The sequence below is a fragment of the Plodia interpunctella genome, chromosome 20 (genome assembly GCF_027563975.2).
Source record: "Plodia interpunctella isolate USDA-ARS_2022_Savannah chromosome 20, ilPloInte3.2, whole genome shotgun sequence".
In the NCBI taxonomy this organism is placed as follows: domain Eukaryota; kingdom Metazoa; phylum Arthropoda; class Insecta; order Lepidoptera; family Pyralidae; genus Plodia; species Plodia interpunctella.
In genome coordinates, this window is record NC_071313.1 from 202,003 (window position 1) to 221,618 (window position 19,616).

The following is a 19,616-nucleotide window of genomic DNA, read 5'->3' on the forward strand; positions in this document are numbered from 1 at the left end:
CTTGGAGCTATGAATGGACCATTTCCCTCGTTATGTGGAGTTAGTATGCATTTTGCGGTCGCTGTCTTTCCGCGTATATAACTCACCGTATAGGATATTAGTGTGTAGATCCCAGAAATAATTAATTACTGCACGACAAGTAAATGTTATTAGAAAACTATATAATTAATATGTTATTAAAAGATAAACTATTATAAGCTCGAAAGTCGCCCTAATGGACAAATTAATAAGCATTCTTCAAACTTTTCATGGGTAAGGATAAATATACAAATGTGATTATTTTCAACAATATTAGAGAAACTTATTTAATGAAGAAAACAAGCTTCAAATAATTACGATTGACTGATTTGAAAAAAATTGGAATTAGTGAGTTGAAGTAAGAAGCGATATCTTAGTATAAGTTTAGTATTTATTCAATCACTACATATAAAACAAAACGTCGTCCGGCGCGTCGTCTGTGTTAAAACTTTCTTTTAAACCAAACAATGGATTGATGCAGTTTTCCCTGTAGTTTAGACAATTTATTAACAAAATAATTGCCATCATTTAACGATGATTTAAGTTTTAAACGCATGTTGACTATTCCATGGATGTGTTGCCCAGCGCCACTTCCCAGGTGATGAAAGCCTCCGATTTGTCCTGTTGCATACAAACTACCTCATAAACATACATACAAGGCGCGTGGACTGAGTAGGAAATAATGCTTTAACCTAGTGATGGGTCACCTGTTTCATTTAAATTGGGGTTTGAAGATCAGCTCAGTGGAGCAAACGTTTTCGGAATAATTCGGAACATTTCGGGTGATTGAAAACCGGGAAAACAATTCTTCTTAGCATGTCGAATAAGATGTCACCGACACATCATTATCTGTGGCGTCATCAGCCTCATCTCATACTACAGCAATTGGAATTGGGAAAGCAAGTCAAAACAAAATAATACGGTCTCAAACGACCAGCTCCAAAAAATATGGGCTATTGGGAATGCAGGCCAAATATTTCAAAGTTTCAATCGCTTTTATTTATGCAGGTGTAGAGGAACTAGTGACATTCAACTTATTGCATGTTATATATGTAACATTACAACAGTCGTATCGTTATAACACTCCTTTTTTAACAATGGTGTGACTGCCATAAAATGAAACATGACCCCGATAAGTAGTTCATTCCCCCAGTCTAGACGTAGCACCAACTCCCATTACTAAACATCACAAACGAATGGCTCGTAAAATACTATCCAATTCTGGTTGAGACCAATGTTGCCAACGTCTAGCTTTTCCCCGTTTCAGGCAAAATAATAAAATCTATGAATACCGTGTTAAGAATAGACTGTTACAGTTTCGGTTTAAAAAGTCTGCTTAGCCGATTTCCGCGACATTTTTCCATCGACCTTTGCCAAGAGTAAGAAAAAGGACAAATAACCTTTCTTGCAAGAAAAAAGTAAAATCTCAAAATCTCGTAATTATAATAAACCGTGTTTCGGAAGAGTTTCGTTGTGAAGATTTTGAATAAACCTTCAAAAGGAATTTGAAGATTTTGAATAGCATTAATTTTCCATAAAGGATATCCAATATCTAAACAACTTAAGGGCATTTTGAAAGTAGTTGGGAACACTGCCATGGCGGGCGCGGCTGGTTTCCACGTAAAATAAATTGGTTCCGTACACAGACTTCAAATAATGAACAGACACCATTGTGGCTCTTATTACCAGTGGCATATGGAGAAAAAGAATGGCTTTGTTAGACTTTGAAGTTTGCACTCGAGTACAATGGGAGAGGTTGAGTGGGTGTGTGGTGTAAATAGATGGTGCAGTCGGTAAATAATTATGTGGCTCAAATTGCACCACAACAGCGGTCGAAGGTATGTACCTCTACTAATAGCCATGATAAAGATCCCTTGTTTCGATAAATAGAAACATCTGCAGAAAACTTTACGGAAAAAGTAGAACAACCATAATTAGAATGCAAATGCAATGAGTAATTGATTGTTTCCTTTGAATAGAATAGCGATTTGATTTGGATGGAGTATTCAATGAAGAAAAATGACCTAGAATGCGATATTTTGTTTAAAAATATATTTTTTTTTATCCAAGCGTCATCTAGAATCGCCAACAATAGTAGTTTGTACCATACAAAGGGCGATGCAACATGCAACGGAAGTGGCGCGCCCTGCGAGGATGGGGGGGGGGGAGACGGTCTGATGAGCCCATTGATGGATCGAGTGCATTTGTCAATGAGCTGCGTTTTGATGACCTGTCGGAGTTCACTTACGTTGTGTTTTGTACAATGTACAATAGACAAGCAGATCTGAAGGGAACTCAGATAATGTAGGTTTCATCATATAATTGTTCGCATAATACAAGAAAAGCGTACGATTTCTCCATAACAAAATGATAACAAGATATGTTATAATAACAATAAATAAGTAATCATTTATTCGAAGTATCTAAAATACACAAAAGTTATAATATTTTATAAAAAGTATAGCACAATAAAACTGAATATCCTGTGTGCGTTGCATCTCTTCAAAAAGGTTAATTAATTTTATACATTTTATTAATATAAAGATTTCAATCAAATATCGTGAATTTAATGTCATTATAATAAACTTCAATGACAAAATTAGTTATCCGTAATATATTATTATACATGAGCTTTATTTTTAAATTTTGGTTTCAAAAGTCTATTTTTCTCTTTACAAAATCTTAACCATCAAACGAATGATCTCTTTTCATCGAATGAACAACTTTGTTTTTGCTTCAAGCCGCTCTGATTACGAAACCTCAGTTTCTATTTCAATATTGAATTTCTTTAACACAATTTCGTAGATCATAAATTCATAACCGACCGCAGACGAAAGTGAGTATGTGGTGAGTTGTGACGGGAAATCTGTTGTGGTGGCGGTAGGGTTGATAGCCTGTTAATGCTAGAGGACTCGTCAAGATTTGATTTATTACGACACTTTGGGTGAAAATTTGACCTCCTGATGAACCAACGGCTAATTTGATTCATCCCGAAACGAGTTGCCGTTGGAACTAGGCGTAGAAATCTTTCGATCGCTTTAGCGATTAAGATCAGCATCTGTCCGTGTGACAGCCCTGAGTGAGGATCAGAGTGACCACTGCGGTTGGCTTACTGACACCTTTCCTATTTGAACCTCCGCACATTGTGCAAGATAGTAACGCTCCTTTTGGGATTGTGGTTGAAATCGATAACGTTACAATAAATTGCGCCCGTTGCTGTTCGTGTAGCAGTATTCAATAATTTCCAATATTCAAAATAGGAGCTTTAAATGTTTTTATATCTGTGTTCAAAATTGTCAAATCCTTAATAGTTAAAATAGAATTCGAACATGATAATTTATACGTGGTTAATAGCAAATACATAACTACTCTATTACTTTTTGTAACTGCTTCTAGCTCTTCTAGTGGAGATTACAACAGCCCGCGAGATCTAAATACTTTACTTCCGCGTGAAGCGTCTGCTATAATTAAGTGAACTACAATTAAATCTCGCTAATTTTTCCAGTCTGATAAAGATCCGCGAGTAGGGACCGGTTCCATATGGGTTTCACTTTTTGTGATATATCTGATTACAGATTTGTCAGGTGAGCGGCTCGGACGCTTTTGATTATGTTCAGAAACCTGTACCAGCGAACCAGGTTTTGATTTTTGTTCAAAAGTTTTGTAAATCTAAGTGCATTGACTGTTTTTCGTCTTCGAACCTCAAATTGGATTTTTAGATTTTAACTCGATTAATAACAAGAAAATAGTGATTCGTTTCAGAATTAAATTATACGCTATCTTTGGAATTAATTTAACAAAATTCGATTAAAACAAATACCTACTGTCATAGAGTTTTGTAGTTATCCTACATCACCCGACTGATTTATGTGTTTAATACAATGTTTTTGTCTTTACAAATCAAGGAAGCCGTGTTTCTTGCTAAGGATGCAATCTTCTCGGCCATCGACCTGGCAAGTCGGGAAGCTCCTGGACGTAACCAATTGGACTCGAGTAGTGAATCGATAGAGATGTGAACTAATCGGTTCCTGGTGCAATGTCTTCTGGGTATGATTCTTCATTGACTACAGTTGATTGTAAAATGAACACGTTTCCTGGAGATATTCTATGTATCTATTGACATCTGGATAGCTGGTCAGATTAACTGGAAGGAATTGACTTATTAACATACTAACGGTCCGCACCGGTTGCGGTCGGGTAAAACCATAAAATAGTAGCCTAAGGCTTCGTCTATATCTCGTTTCGTCAAATTTCATCAAAATTGGGCCAGTAGTTTCTAAGTAGTATATAAGAATCCGTTTCTCTACCGACCTATTCAGATAAATAACAATTAAACGAAATAATATGGCACTGGTAATTTCAAACCAAAGTTATAAAAAAATTCTCGCCCGAAATGAGTTCATGAGTCTCATGAGTTAGAAAACTCATTTTAATAATGACGTACGATTTCTATTCTTTCAACTATCCGAAAACTATTTCCGTAATCGAGACATTTGGTGTTCGTCATCCGCTGTTTGTTGACTGAGAGTTTAAACTTGATCCCACTTCAGTAAATCTTTCGTCTGCCTCTCAGATCTCGAGGGTGTTTACGACTTTATATTTACTTTTGCAGTGTTTTTAGGCTATGTAATAAATCTGGACTTGAATTGAACAACATTTTTAACAAGGTTTTTCAAAAAGCCAGAATGTGAGAATCTATTGTTAATTAGTCTTACGTACAATTGGGTAGCTATAAAGGTACAGTTCTGATGTCACAATATCAAGCATTGTAGTGCCATGTAATTTTCTTAATCCTTGTGCAAATTGTAAGCAAATTGATTCTGGCCTACACACAGTGCGTCAATCTTGCAATGCATAGACTTTTGATATAAGTAACCTCACTTCGTTAATTAATTTTCCACAAGTTATTTAACGTAACTAATAAAATTATACTGTATTGTATGTATTTTCTGTACAGATTTATGAAAAAGAACTGATGAAACATTAAAGATTGATCTAAGTTTATGTTAATCGTCATTTCTTTGAGATTTTCTGTAGACTAGTCGTCTCTGATTGATAGATTATTGTAAGTACAAACACCTGAATTCTTAGAAATACTTGCACATAACTAATCTATCACGAAAATTTTGCCATTTAAACCCATAATTTTTCACATACAAATGGCTTTTCTTCATCCTAGCTAGAACAACTCTGAGAAAGGAAGTCCATACGAGGAATCATGGATTGTCCCTAATGCGCGCAATGTCCTTACGTATGAAGCGACTAGTAGAGTAGTAGAGTATCCTGCGACGAATGCGTTTATCCAATTAAAGAGCGGGAGCAACGCTCGGGTCGTTAGCTCAAGCTCACACTGGCCGAGTTGATGAGGTCATGCCAGTAGCTGGTAGGTGTCATGTGTGATCAGTAAACCAATAGACTTGCAGGACCCGTAGGACGCCGCAGACAATGCCGTGTCGGTGACGTTGTATTGGTTTTAGTATAATCCACACACTGAGAAGAAAAATAAATAAAGGTTTAATAGCAATGAGATTCAATAAATTCCTTAATTTTGTTTTTAATGTTTGGTCTTCTTGTGCATAAAAATCATAGGTACAGCATATCTTCATTATATAAAAAAGTGAATCATTTTACGGATGCTGCGACTGCCTTTCTATGATAAATAAATATCTTTCCTGGTTTCTTCCCTCTTATAGATAATTTTGTACGATGAAAACGGTTCTGTACTATTCAAAGCTCTACTAGCTCCCACCCCAACATGAACCTGGGCTGGTGTCAGTCAGGACTAGCTCTGCCTTAAAGGGAGGAAGCTTGCGAAACCGACCTCGCTTGATTTATTATGCCGTCCACGAGATTTTTCCTTTTTTGCTAAGAACTTTTGTTTAGTGGGATAAGTTCAGCATTTATTTACATTAGTTAGTAAAGGTTCATGAACAACAGTCAATTTGGTAATAATTCTTGCGGCAAACGAATTCTTCGTTTAATATGGACCTATCTTATTATATAGGCATGCTCGTAGTATGTAGTTGATTCACAATATCGATACTTCACAATTAAGTATAAATAATAAAAATAGTGTCATGCAACAACTCCTTAATGAAATTTCTGATTTTTGGAAAATTAGGTTTAGACTTCAATTGCAGTGCACTTGATTTGAGTCGGGAAATACGAAAACCCTTGAGAGTCCTTCAACGTCCGTCCTTTGACGAGGTAATTTGCTGCTTTGGAGTGCTAGGGCTTTGAGCGTTCATAGAAAAGCAATAAAATTAAATAGTGGCTTGGAAATTACGATAAAAAAGTACTACCACACCTATAATTAATTTTCGGTTCTCAGGGCATAATGTCGTCTTTTTAAATTAAATTATAAGATAAGCTAAAGGTCCAAAAATAAACATAGTAAATCATGAATAAATCCATAGATGGAAAGGTGTTAATGATAATGATAAACAAGATGACACAGCCTGCGATAAACTATGGTACTGTTGAGATAGTGACTGTGAAGTCGATGAAGACTCAATTCTCGGTGTATAAGGACATCACTCTTGTCTTGTGAGATGTGTCATCGTGATCTTTCTCGTCGATTATACTGCGTTCGAAATGTAATGATAAACAACTGAGAACCTAGAGTAATGTCGACCAGCCCTTGCCTTGTCTATTCAGAAGGCTAAGGGCCAGCAAGGGCTCTCAATATGTGAGATCGGTGATTTTCTCGATGTCTCGCTCAACTTGACCTAATCGCACAAGCGTGGGCCGAACTTAGGTTCAAGTACTGTGTGATTGACGCTCAATGCTGACTGCAGCGAATGCACGCGCCAAGGAGAGCTGCTTCTGTAATGTAACCCAAAAACTATGTGTCTTTTTGAAAGGGCTTCTGTTGGATAGTGTCAATTCAGTCATCATGTCTTGACGATTTTAATCTCGAAATAAATATGCTAACAATATAGTAAGAATATAAACAATACATACAAAAAACATGAAAAATATTGTAAAATCCTAGTGACATTTGCTTAACTGCAGATGATTTTGTAATAATGGTTTGAAAGACACCGTGTCGGATCCAGGCCATTAGGTACATAATTTATTTTAAAATCCTGGAATTCTTTTGACTAATGTGGGAATTAGTAATCACATAATCGTTCGCTGCAACTAATTGTAAAAAGAATAAACACAATATTGATCCAAACCGCAAACGAAAGCAAAAATACCTTAGGATATTGCTTGCAATCCTCGCGTGCTGACATTCTACAAGGCATTCTATACTCAAACACATTTGTATTAGAAACGAATATCATGTGAACTAGTGAAGTTCTCATGCAAAATATTGTCCCAATTGAATGGATCGATTTCTTAGGTTCCGTGTTATTGCGGGAAGCGGTGCCGGCTTGTCCCATCTGTTGCGAATGACATCAAAATTGATTACACACGAAAACCTTAATTTCTACTTTTCTGTAGTACTATATATTAAGCCTACTGATGTTTAGCAAGTTATTTCTTGTGGCCGAGCTGGTCGTATGAAACGATTTAGCGCTTTATTAGTGTTACGAGACATCTGCTGAGGTGACAAGAGGAATCGAGGTAATCATAATAATATTTATTTTTGTAACATTACTCAAGGGATTCACGTGTGTGATTCAAATACTTCTGTTTGGATTATTCTGCCTGCACATTTACTTAATAAAAAATGAAATAAAATCCTCTAGATCGGGAAGAAGTCACGATGTCGTGAGGCATGGCAGCATGGCGTCGTGCGAAGAATTCCTGCCGCATAAAGAATTCCTATTTCGTTTAGCCCCAACAGTTTTGTTGGCTGTTGTTGGTGGGAAAGTATTCATGAATACTTTCCCAAATGTCGCTAGGACGAGATTTCGAGGAACTTGTAGTAAATACATACATATTATACAAATAACACAGTATGGCACCGTTTCTCTTTTCTGGTAAAATATGTCTATAGGTTTGCAAGCTTTATTTCCTGATGCGCTACTAAGTTCTGTTATTATTAGTTAAATTCTACTTAGTTATGCCTAACACGTCATAATGAGAGGTGGCTATTAAGTCGTATACTCATCATTACAGAACAAAAGAACAATGTAGTGTAGGTACTTCACAATAGTAATTAATATTATAATTGATTATATTTTAAGATCAACAGTCAACTTTATAATAAAAATAGTAAATTGATTTTATTTATAAAGAAATGTAAAGTCGCTGAAGAATCTAAAATGAATAAAATTAAGTTTTCGTCGTATAAAATGGAAAAGCCACAAAAAATATTTCTGTAATCTGAGCCTTTCTAAAAATGAAGTATTGGTTTCTACCGACTTATATAAAATAGACTAGTGTGGGAACCCGGAACGCGTCGCCTGGTCGTGGCCCCTTGGTGGGCTGGGCACGTACTGACAGCAGCAGCCTGTATAAGGGCATCCCTTGATGTACCGCCGCCTCAGGTTCAAGGCCCAGGCTTGTGCGGACTGATATCCGATAGCCTTTTAGTCCTATCGGACTAATGTACTCGTATCGCGGTATTAAGAGCTTTATAACATGATTTGTCCGTTTTGTAAAGCTTTGAAGAAACGACGTTAAATAGGATGTGATATGAATGATATGGGACGCAAGGTAATAATACAAGATTTCCTTATGCATTTTGCGTATATTTTATTGAAATTTTAAACGCCTATATGTAAATTTTAAACGATAACCTCAACTAATTGTAATAATTTTCTTCTTTTTACGTAAAACTGTTTCGGTATTCCGAATGCCGCTCTGTTATTAGTCTGCTCGGCAAATACAATGGTCTGTCCGGCAGTTTATTAAAGCCACAGATTACAAAGATCACTTGCCATTGTTAATATTTTCCGTCAAACCATCAGCAGCTTTGTGTCTTAATTGGTCTCTGTCGACCTTCGTCACACCATTAGTTACCGAAACAGATTTAACAATATAGCCCTTGTCAGACATGCAAATTAGGTTTCTAAGTATCTGAACCAAATCTTCGTTTATAATTTCGAAGGCCATTCGTAATATGGAGCAACGACTACACATTAATAAAGTAATTACCCAGTGATGTCACTGTCATAAAAAGTTCATTACTGATAGTTCTCATTTTAATAGTGTTCGTGTTCTGTTACAGGTCGGTGGGTGGTATGGCGCACTACCGCTGCGGGCCCACGGCCATTGGAAGCCGCACGTCCTGGGGACCGGTGTCTTCACCAGTCGATACCAACTTTGACAGACCTTTGAGCGGGAATTTCGACAGAATCTTCAATGCTTTCGAGCGGACAAATGCATTTGAATACGTGAAGAATAACTTTGAAGGGAAGGATGAGGAAAGATATGTGGGACATAGTGATATAGTCGTGAACAGGAAGATGAGCAGCAGCTTCGAACGGGCAGACTGCGCGCTGGCCGCGCAGGCGCCGTGCTCGGAGGACGAGGACTTCTACCGGGAGAAGATCCTGTACTCGCAGGCGAGGCAGCTGTTCCCGCTGCAGGAGGACTTGGCCGACTGGATCAACAAAACTGTTGGTGAGTACTTACTCTTACCTGCATAATGGACATCTATTTCATTCATAAAAATCCGTTGCACAATTTATTACCAGCATTGATAAACTAATAGCATTATCATGTTGGGTAGGATCAAAGGTATGTTGATGGCTAATATTTTCCCCGATTTAATACCAAAAATTTTTTTTTGAAGTGAACTGAAAAATACTGGATGTTAACCAATCTATGCACTATGAAGCAAAATCGAGAATAAACAAATGTCAAAATTGTCGATTTTTTTATACGTGAGCAACTGACCGGCGCAGCGAGCCGGTGCCCTTCATTGACGACTCGTCTTTTACTTCAACCTCCAAAACAAAAGCAACTTTTTTGAATTTCTACCTTAGTGAATGGTGGTTTTTGTGCCATGCATAAATTCCAAACTACGTGTATACTTGATGATATCAGTAGCGAGTGGCCGGCGGCAGTAGCCGCGTGGAAATCGCAATTATACGAGTTTCACCGAATTACGAGTACATACTTCATCTGATATTCATCTCTAAGGGTCATTACTTCTAGTTTTTATATGGGCAGTCAGTTTTACCTACCTACAGTAAAACTGTCATTTAAATTACCGTTGCGTAAATAACTGTAATTAAAACCTTGGTTCTATTTACATTGGTAAAAAAAAAGGTTTTCATTTTCTTGCACCACATATCTCATTGCAAAAAAATCTCTTGCTATGTTTTATCTTTGTATCTATATACACCTAGGACTAAGGGTGCTTACTATCATCTCCCAGTTCAGGACCTAAATAAACTGAACTGCAAATTCGTTCCATCAAGTTGATTTTTAATACTTATGCGATTCACTTCAGGTTCCTAAATTAACTAAGCACTGCATTTTAATCGTTCCGTAAAAGTAGGTAGGCCTGTAGATAATTTTTATGGCAATAAAAATTATTATTATTCTTACTCAACGGTTCATAGTAAGTTAATTGATTTCATATAGCCGATGATTAAAGAAAGGCTACAACAAAAACAAATCTTCTATGTAGGTCCATTAGCACGGTCGGCGGTTGTGAAGCCTAGCATCAAAGGCATATCTGCGATGGTATCATCGCTCCATATTCGTAACGTTTTGCGGCATGCAGCGTGGGCGCTGCTTACGATTCAGGTCCACCCAAGAGACCAATGAGTGTTTTGCGGATGGATACTATGTGTTTGTGCCATGCATTATTATGACGTTTACAGCAAGACATAAAAATCGCGATTGTACGAGTAATGTTTAATTTTCTGTTTTCGTGGACAGTAAGGGGTTGCTGGAAGTTGATGATGTCTATTGCCCATTCCGTCGAATAACTTTTGACATTTTCTGTTGCATTCGAATTCCCGTGATTTATATCGATATTAAACAGAATTCGATTTGTTCCTGTTGATAAATGTGTTTGTTTCACAGGAGATTAGAGCTCATTGATGCTATGTTTGTGACTGATGGGACTAACTCGAGTATGACCGGTTTTTGCCGTTTGCACGTTATAATAGTAGCAAGGTATTTGAATGCATTACTAACCGCCTAACCACATTTGGTAAATTACTCAGATGCCCCAGCTTTACATAACTCGACGTGTCAGTCAAAAACAAGTATATTTACAGTTAGTCGAGTAAGAAGTTTACATAATCTTCACGTGTGTTAAGTATCGGTCATAATGTACTGGCAACCGTATTCTTTCTGTATTATTCTCTGAGCAATCTCTTCCGACTACAAACAGATTTCCACTGTTTAAAAAACATTCTTGCCGCTTGTTTCACATTCAACTTTTTCATGTCATAGCTAGTCAATAGTTTTAGGCGTTGGATTTTTCTATAAATCATTTTAGCACAAGCTAGTGTCGTCAGTGAGATCTTGCAAGATTTCAGCCGGACATACATTATATCATAAGGATATAATGTATGTCCGGATATGTCATATTCCTTCAACAATAATTTTAGCCTACTTTATCTAGAGTGAGTAATTCGCAGTGGCAGTATTTACGTCTAAATTGGATCTCGTTCAGAACGCGTAGGATTCTACAATTGGTGATAATGGACACTAAACTAGATTTTATTGTCTGTTCTGATGTTGTTGTAATATAAAGAGCGTTTCTTTTAACGTCGAATTTAGCACTAATGGATAAAGGGTTTAATTGCCAATTAAGTACTCAGTTACAAGATAATTCATTTTTTCCTTCATCTATATAGGTATCTCTGTCTTCCACCTTCAAAGATATTCCTTAGAAAGACTTCGCATATCACCAATAATTTATCTGTAGGTATATTAGTATCCACGTAATATTTAGCCGTTGAGTTGTAGCCGTATAACCGTTTAAATTTCTCCAACTTGCCACGACCGTCCCGGCTCGTCTGTTGCTATTAGCCTGCGATCAGCATTATCTAATCGTGTTCCCAACTTTTCACACGTGTACCAAGTCTGACAGATTGTCACGGAATCTCCTCGAAGCCTAGGGCTATCACCAAATCTATGGATGCTGTTATTATACGTTTTTCTATTTCTAGAAAACAGATAGTGAAAGAAAAACCTTTTTCAAGAGCCACTCAGAATGTCTAGTGATTGAGATGGACTAATTTATTTCAATTGATAATATCGAGATAGTTTATTTCATGAAGTGAAATACGACCGTCAACTCTGTCACTAGCAGACTACTACAACTTTACTAGTTAGGACTAATTCACCAACCAACACAGTATTAAAAGCGGACCCCAGGTCTTTATTTTTAGCAATAAAAAATATAATAGCAAAAGAAACCCAATGACAACCCTGTCTTTACGTCTCGTGTCTCCGCAACTGCTAATACTAAATACATATCTCCATGTTTTCAGCGTCGTCTCGTCTTCGTCTTTAAGAAAATTCAAACTTTATAACCAAATACTTAAGATTTACCATCAAGTAGCAACATAGGTTCAGTTTTCAAGCTTCGTCGCGGATTCTCGTAATCGATGTGAAATTAAGCGGTCTGTAATGTATCGGATTTCGTGTCGTGATTCATATCGATTTCTTGCGAGCGTCTACCATGTAGAAGGTAATCACTCATTATCTATGAGAACCTGTATATGAAGAAAACATTTTCGAGTTTTTATTCTCAAAGAATTTTAAGAAACAACATGTTGTGTGGCAGATTCAATTTTCATTACATAATACTTATACATATATTTGTCGATGCGTGTGCTATAGAACATATAATCGCTATGACGATATAGTGCACGTGGTAAGTAAACAAATGCATCACGTGGTCGAACAGGGGTCATTGATCGATAGAACTACTCTTGAAAACAGTTTCATCCATATCCTATCATTCATGAAAAAAAAATTATTTGTCTCTGTCAAAGATTTTAAAGTACTCTTGGCTCTAGTTTAAAACTATGCGGTCACGTGCTCATCAAACCTATATTTTACTGCAAACTAAAGTTTGGAAAACGTGTCAACTGAAGAACAAGTAAATATAGTCATCCTTCGTTGATTTGTTTTTGTGGAAATTTGATATTGATGAAACAACTAAATTTCCTCAATCCTAATTTAATGCGATGAACAAGCACATCGATCGAGATCTATTGAATTAAACAGCTTGAACTTTCTTAGTTAAGTGATTACCGGCCGGTCATTACATTATTACCGACGTCGCGACGATGACGCACTTAAGTACTTAATGAACATCGTTCACTTGTTAGCTTTATCGCTAACTTTACAAGTTTTTCTATTACGCTTGTTATTGGAGCTTAATTAATCTTAACGAAGTATAATTATTGAACAATGAATGCGGGTTCGGCGTTATTTATGTGAATAACACTTTATTGTTTAGATTCAGTGAATATTGTTTAGGGTTCGGAGAACACACACAAGTTTTAGAAATAAAATTCGTCTTTTGTGTTTCTGAATTTTGACGACATCGTAATACAATTCGCAATCAGTAATAACTTATGCATCTGCTGCACTCGATGTCTCAGACAGACTGGCACTGCCAACTGCAACGTAGGGATCAGCATTATGTCCGCTATATATATATATATATATATCCCGTCAGATCAGAAGTAGGTATAAGGAAATACTGCCGATTCCGAAATGTAGAAAAATAAATTTATAATCTAACTATGATTTAGAAAACATTAAAACTATTATAGTAATAAGTCTTTCTGTTTGAAGACACGGTACACAAAAAAAAATTTAATGATTGTAAAGTCCTGGCACTTATGACATGTTAAAGGGTTGATGATAATAATGATAAAGTTTGTGAATGGGAATTAACCGAATACAGTGAACTGTAACTGTAGTTTGTGCTACGTAGCTAATGCTAGTGGACATACAAATAACAATATACCGTATAGGTAAGAACACTGTATGTTATAGTATGTTAGGGTTAAATGACAAATAAACGTTGTGATCTGCAAAATGTAATACGTTCCGTAGCCAGTCGTGCCTTGTTTTTTACTTCATTAAATGGCGCATGAACTATCACAATAACTGCAACATAGTCCTATAGTAGTACATTGTTGCAGTATTTATGTTGCTCTGGTCGTAATTAAATCGAGTAACGGTATATTTTATAAATACCGCTGGCTATAATATGCAATAAGCATGCGGAACCATAATATATTTCTGCACCATAAGAGCGCACATTGACACTCTTTGCATACCGTTATTATATGTGCAGTATGCGTGAATGTGTGACAGGCTTCTATTCTACCCGTCATGACGGTATTGAGGACGGATCTACGAGATATGGAAATGGCAACATCATTCTCAGGGAGGAGGATAAGCTGCTGTTGCCTAGGAACTGTTCTTTGGTGTTATCGGTATTCTACTATTTACCATCATTTGCAAAAATATTTTAATAAAAATGTATGTTTGATAGAAACTGTAATTTGCTGTGGGCCGTAGCTAGCACCTATATAACCTACTAGTTGTAAACACAAAATTACTTATGTTTTAAATAATATTGACCTCGTGTCTCATTTGTCTGAAATAAAACTTGTATCCACATTCCACATTGAGAAGCACGTATCAAACACCTGCAGAAAGCGTCCCACTTCTGATGTCATACCATGAGGAGTCGAGCTCGTTGTAAATTGCATTTTTTTCGACCAAAGTTGAAATATTCAAAGCTGAAATATCTTCGAGTTTCCTCCATAAACGTTGTAAACGATATAGGTACGTATATCATTTACATAACTTAATAATTACGACCTTTCTTGGACATAATTACAATGCTTTAGTTAACTGATCGCGGGAATTAAAAGTAACGGTTAAATAATAAATATAAAGCCTTATGCGGAATAAGTAAATGATAAATGGTCGCCACGATATAGACTGGTTTAGCGATGTGTGTGGCGGGTCCAATTTGAAACGATTTATGAATGATGTTTATTTTTGTGAATAAATTCAACATAATATTAACAAGAATATCACGGGATAGAGAGGGACGGCATAAATGAAGAGAGGTCTGTGTTCATCAGTGATCAGACAAGTGAACCAGTAAAGTGATTTATTACAACTATTGCAGAGACGATATATAAAAAGTAATACCTATGTATTCTAACTGCGCCGCGAATTCGATACACCGGTATCGAATTCACAATTATTGGATAGGATAGAAAATTTCTTGATTTGTATTTACTCATACGTGTCCTTTACCCTCTTTCGGTGGAGGTTTCCAATACATCAACAGTGCTTACAGTACAAGTCACGTAAGCGCAATTATAAGTCTTCACAAAAAGCTCAGTCCCGAGTACAGCAGCATGGCACGACCAAGGCGCGGCTCAGGGTAACTGCCTGAATATTAAGTGACTGCTTGTACCTGCATTAACGACTTCATTTCAAGGGTAAACACATTACAGGCTTAAAATGATGGACCGGTGGTAAAGAAGATCCATTTATCACTACATTATTATAATTGCAAGTTTTATTATAAGTAACACCCGCGCTTATCTGTCTGGTTGACAAGAATAATTTTTACAAGCTACAAAGTTTTCACAAATGGTCACTAGGTAATTTGCGAGGTAAGCTTTCGTCGTCATATAACAACGGAAAAATAATTTTATTTCTAGAACTTCCTCCCGAACTGTTTTACCTATACCAAATCTAACTTGAAACAACACAATAAGATTTCTTCTTGTAGGGTTCAAACGAAATTGTTTAATTAATCAAGGTTCGAAACACATAGTCATCGACAGTCTATCCACCTTTGCTAGATTTCAAATTGAAATCATTTATTCAGAAATTAGACCTTCACAGGCACTTTTTCTCGTCAATTTTTATATTTATAGTTATTACTCACAAGCTACAAACTACTGGCATTTCGAACAACCACTTATGAGAAGAAATGCCGAAATAAACTCATTTGAATAGTGTTGATCCCTATCATGCCAGAAGGGCTTACCATTATTGTTTCTTACAATGTTTTTTCTAATAATATATAAAAGTACATAATGTACATAGTAATATCAGCGCAAAGAGACAACGTCAGGAATCTAACCCACCTCACACAACTCATTATTAATATTTATGGATTAAATAAAAATAAAATAAATAAGAGTTATATCAAGTCTTTGAGAACGAATTAAGGAATAAAGATAAAAGTAACTTTTCATTTTATGTGCAAGATATCCAGCTCTTCGCCGTTTAATCCGGATTGCTGTCACCCGGGTGAAATTAATTACTGCATTTTGTAAACATTTGGGATGGTGCAGTAAAGTTTGCGAATCTGTCATGAGGAATTTTAAGTTTACACGAACGAAATGGATGCTAGCCAATCTACGTGGAGCAAGTAAATAAGCTGCCGGAGAGGGAATTTAAAATTGTAAATAGACAGACTTTAAAAAAAAAATCGGTTCATCATTCTACAGTCGGACATACAGTTATCTCAAAATACAGAAAATTTTTCAAATCTAAAACAGATTCCGATACACACCACGTCTAATTTACAACACACCCGCAATTAATCCTTTTAGTGATTTGTTTTGACTTTCTGCAAAGATAACGATTGTTTTGGTCCAGCAGTAATGGCTTCCAAACGTGGAGGTTGAACTTTCACGACAGTGGCGCCGTCTCGCGGCCGATCTCGTGACCTGGCCTGGCTTGTAGGGCGCCACAAGCCTGCCAGCTTGATTGGCTTGAACTATGGGTTTGGTGTTATCATATAACGAGAACTTTGAATGTAATATGTACAAATTTCTTTATCTAGCGTAGAATAATTTGGAAAACGGATTTTTCAGTTTTCGCCAATAAAAGAAATTGGTAAAAAAGTGGCGCTAGTGTGCAGATGTATCACCATCGCCTTAATAGCGGCTACATCTAGCTTGTAATAAAAGTCCTTTTATCTAATCACAGAAAGAACCGTTAAATACAACATGGAATATTCATCCGTTACGCAGGCGGGTATAATTATGGCTATTAACACAGGTTTTACGCCAGTGCCTTCAAGTTTTCCGATTAAAAAGTGTGTAAAAACGGAATGCGAATAAAAAACGCCAAGTTATGTATCGGTTATCTAACGGACAGACAAACCTAGACCACTGCCAGTTACGTGCTCCAATGCACCAGTGTGCCAGAGACTATGCAACTAGACAGTTCTTCATTACACGACGGTACTCTACTCCATCTACACGCATATTATGTGCAGCAAGCTATTAAAGCTTCAACTTGAGAATAACTATATTTGGCATGGGCTAAAGAACAAAGTTGATTTCAGTCGGTGTTAAAAGTTGAAATCACCTTTTCTGTTTTACGGTTCGTCCAAAATCAGATATATCTACTAATTAATGTGCAGATTTGTCTGTTTATTTATGTGGTAGTGCGATAACCGATATATGTGTATGTACCAAATTTCATCAAAATCGGTTAAGTAGTTTTCGAGTTTATTTGGTACACACCAAATAGAGCAGCAGTTAACACCATTCAGTGTTGTAAATAGCGATCGTTCCACTCTCCGAGTGACTTCTAAGCTCGCCGACTGCATCGTAAACACAACATAATATTGTAGATTAGCCGATTATCGATTTCGCAAACGCATTAATCCGCCTGTAGGGCACGGGTATGTATAAGGAAGTCCTTTTGATATAATGAATTACCTATACCTTAATGCAATAAAGATTGGAATGGGCTGTATGAAGTTTATGGAGCGGTAACAAAGTTATTTACGTAAGTAGATGGTAGATAAGTAGAAAATGATACTGAAGTTTCTATACAGTGAATAGAATACTATGTCTAGTTATAATTATAATGTTTATATTAGCATTTGGAGGAGGTTCCCATTACATTGATTAAGCCGTTATGCCTGGTCTCCATTAGGTCTTTCAAATAAAAGATTTGTAGCTGTAATCTTAATTCCACTAATAAGCCGCTAACAGCACCTATACAGCTAAACGTGACCTTCAAGTTTTGCAACTCTTGGTTCAGTCTACCCCTATGTGTTATCTCTTCGCCTTTACCTTCCCTACGTCTTTATAGACGTGATACTGTAGCTGTATCAAGTCCTAACATGTTGTATCTTGATGATAACACTCCTAACAATGATCATGATTTGTTCCAGGCATAACGTACCTGACGGGCGAGAACTTTCTGGACGCGCTGGACAACGGCGCGGAGCTCTGTCAGCTAGCGGCTGTTATCCATGACCGCGCCAGGGAGGCGCTGGACCAGGGGCTCATTGTAGGGGTGAGTGCCTTAGTCTTAATCTTACGAAGTAGACAAGCATGTTGGCCAACAGATGGAAAGTAAAACCAGGGATGTCAGACGCGCGTTGCTGACGCTGAATATTTTCACGCCCTTTTTGAAGAACCCCATGTTGCAGTCTTCGATGATGCTATGGAGTTCATACCACAATCTCAGAGTAGTATTAGTAGATGTTACTTTTGAAGCGCATTCTACGTGAAACTTTGTCGTCCAAGGTGAAAGGATGAGTCGATGGTGAAAGGTGCGGTGATGAAATGTGGCCGTACATACGGGATCTCGGACAAAGAGATACCTACAGGATTATTTCATATAACTACAACATGTAAACGCCAGCAGACTGGGCTTCGACATTTTATAGCTGCTATAAAATGTCAAAGCTCAGTCATGTCTCTGCTGCAGAGATATGATGAAAAATGCTCAGATGAGAGAGAGAGAGATGTTTGAGCCAAAAGCTTATGGAAGTTTTCTGACTCGTTCTCTGTACAAGAAAACTTCCATATACTCTACTCCGTTTTCACCAGTAAGTAGGTATTTGCTGTACCTCTAAATAATCCTGTATTTCCAGCCGGTGCCCGCCATCCGCGGCCGCTGCTGGCAGCGCGCGGCGCGCCGCAGCTTCTTCTCGCGAGACAACACAGAGAACTTCATCACCTTCTGTCGCGAGCTCGGCGTGCACGAGAACCTCCTATTTGAGAGCGATGACCTTGGTAAGAGTCTCTGCTACTTACTTGCAATCTCAGGGTGTTCGTTGGACCATTCCAACGATAGTTAGATAGATGAACTCGTTATTGCACCATTTAAAGAAACATAAGCTACGACATACTAGGTATTCAAACATGAATTAGCGCAGTTTCTTCCAGTCAAATTTTGGGTGAAGCGTAAAAAGTGGAGCAAAGGCAGAGTAAATATATTAATGTTAGCTATAGGTTCAAGCTAAGTCCCGAATATGCGTTAGTTATGCGCCCTAATTTATTCCTGATATATTTCAAATTCCAGTGTTACACAATCAGCCCCGACAAGTCATCCTCTGCCTGCTGGAGGTGGCGCGCCTGGCCACCAAGTTCAACATCGAGCCTCCAGGGTTGGTGCAGCTGGAGAAGGAGATCGCTATGGAAGAGAGGGACTCGGGGCTCGACTCCGCCATGTCCGGCGCCGGCTGGCAGTTCAGGGACGCCTCGCCCTTGCCCGGACAAGACAAGTTAGTGTATACCAACGATCTGAAGCAACAGATGATTTTATTTTTTAACTAGCTTTTGCCCGCGGCTTCATCCGCGTGAATTTCATAGCCAAAATCTCAGTAATTTTTTTATCGCATACTCTGTAAGACTGCATTTTTTCTCATCTTTAGTTCAATTTTCTGTTTCCCGCTGCGTGTCTCGTCCCGCAAACTTGCCCAA

General features: G+C 37.4%; 1 protein-coding gene across 2 annotated transcripts in view; it reads left to right on the forward strand.

The window, feature by feature from the left end:
* Positions 1-19,616, forward strand: part of LOC128678835 (GAS2-like protein 3) — a 67,647-nt gene that overhangs the window by 44,208 nt on the left and 3,823 nt on the right. For both annotated transcript variants that reach the window (XM_053760666.2, XM_053760667.2), the window contains exons 3-6: positions 9,143-9,537; positions 18,077-18,201; positions 18,785-18,926; positions 19,216-19,417. In XM_053760666.2, coding sequence (XP_053616641.1) covers positions 9,156-9,537; positions 18,077-18,201; positions 18,785-18,926; positions 19,216-19,417 — 851 coding nt within the window. In that variant the 5' untranslated portion in view covers positions 9,143-9,155. The remainder of the gene's footprint in view (positions 1-9,142; positions 9,538-18,076; positions 18,202-18,784; positions 18,927-19,215; positions 19,418-19,616) is intronic.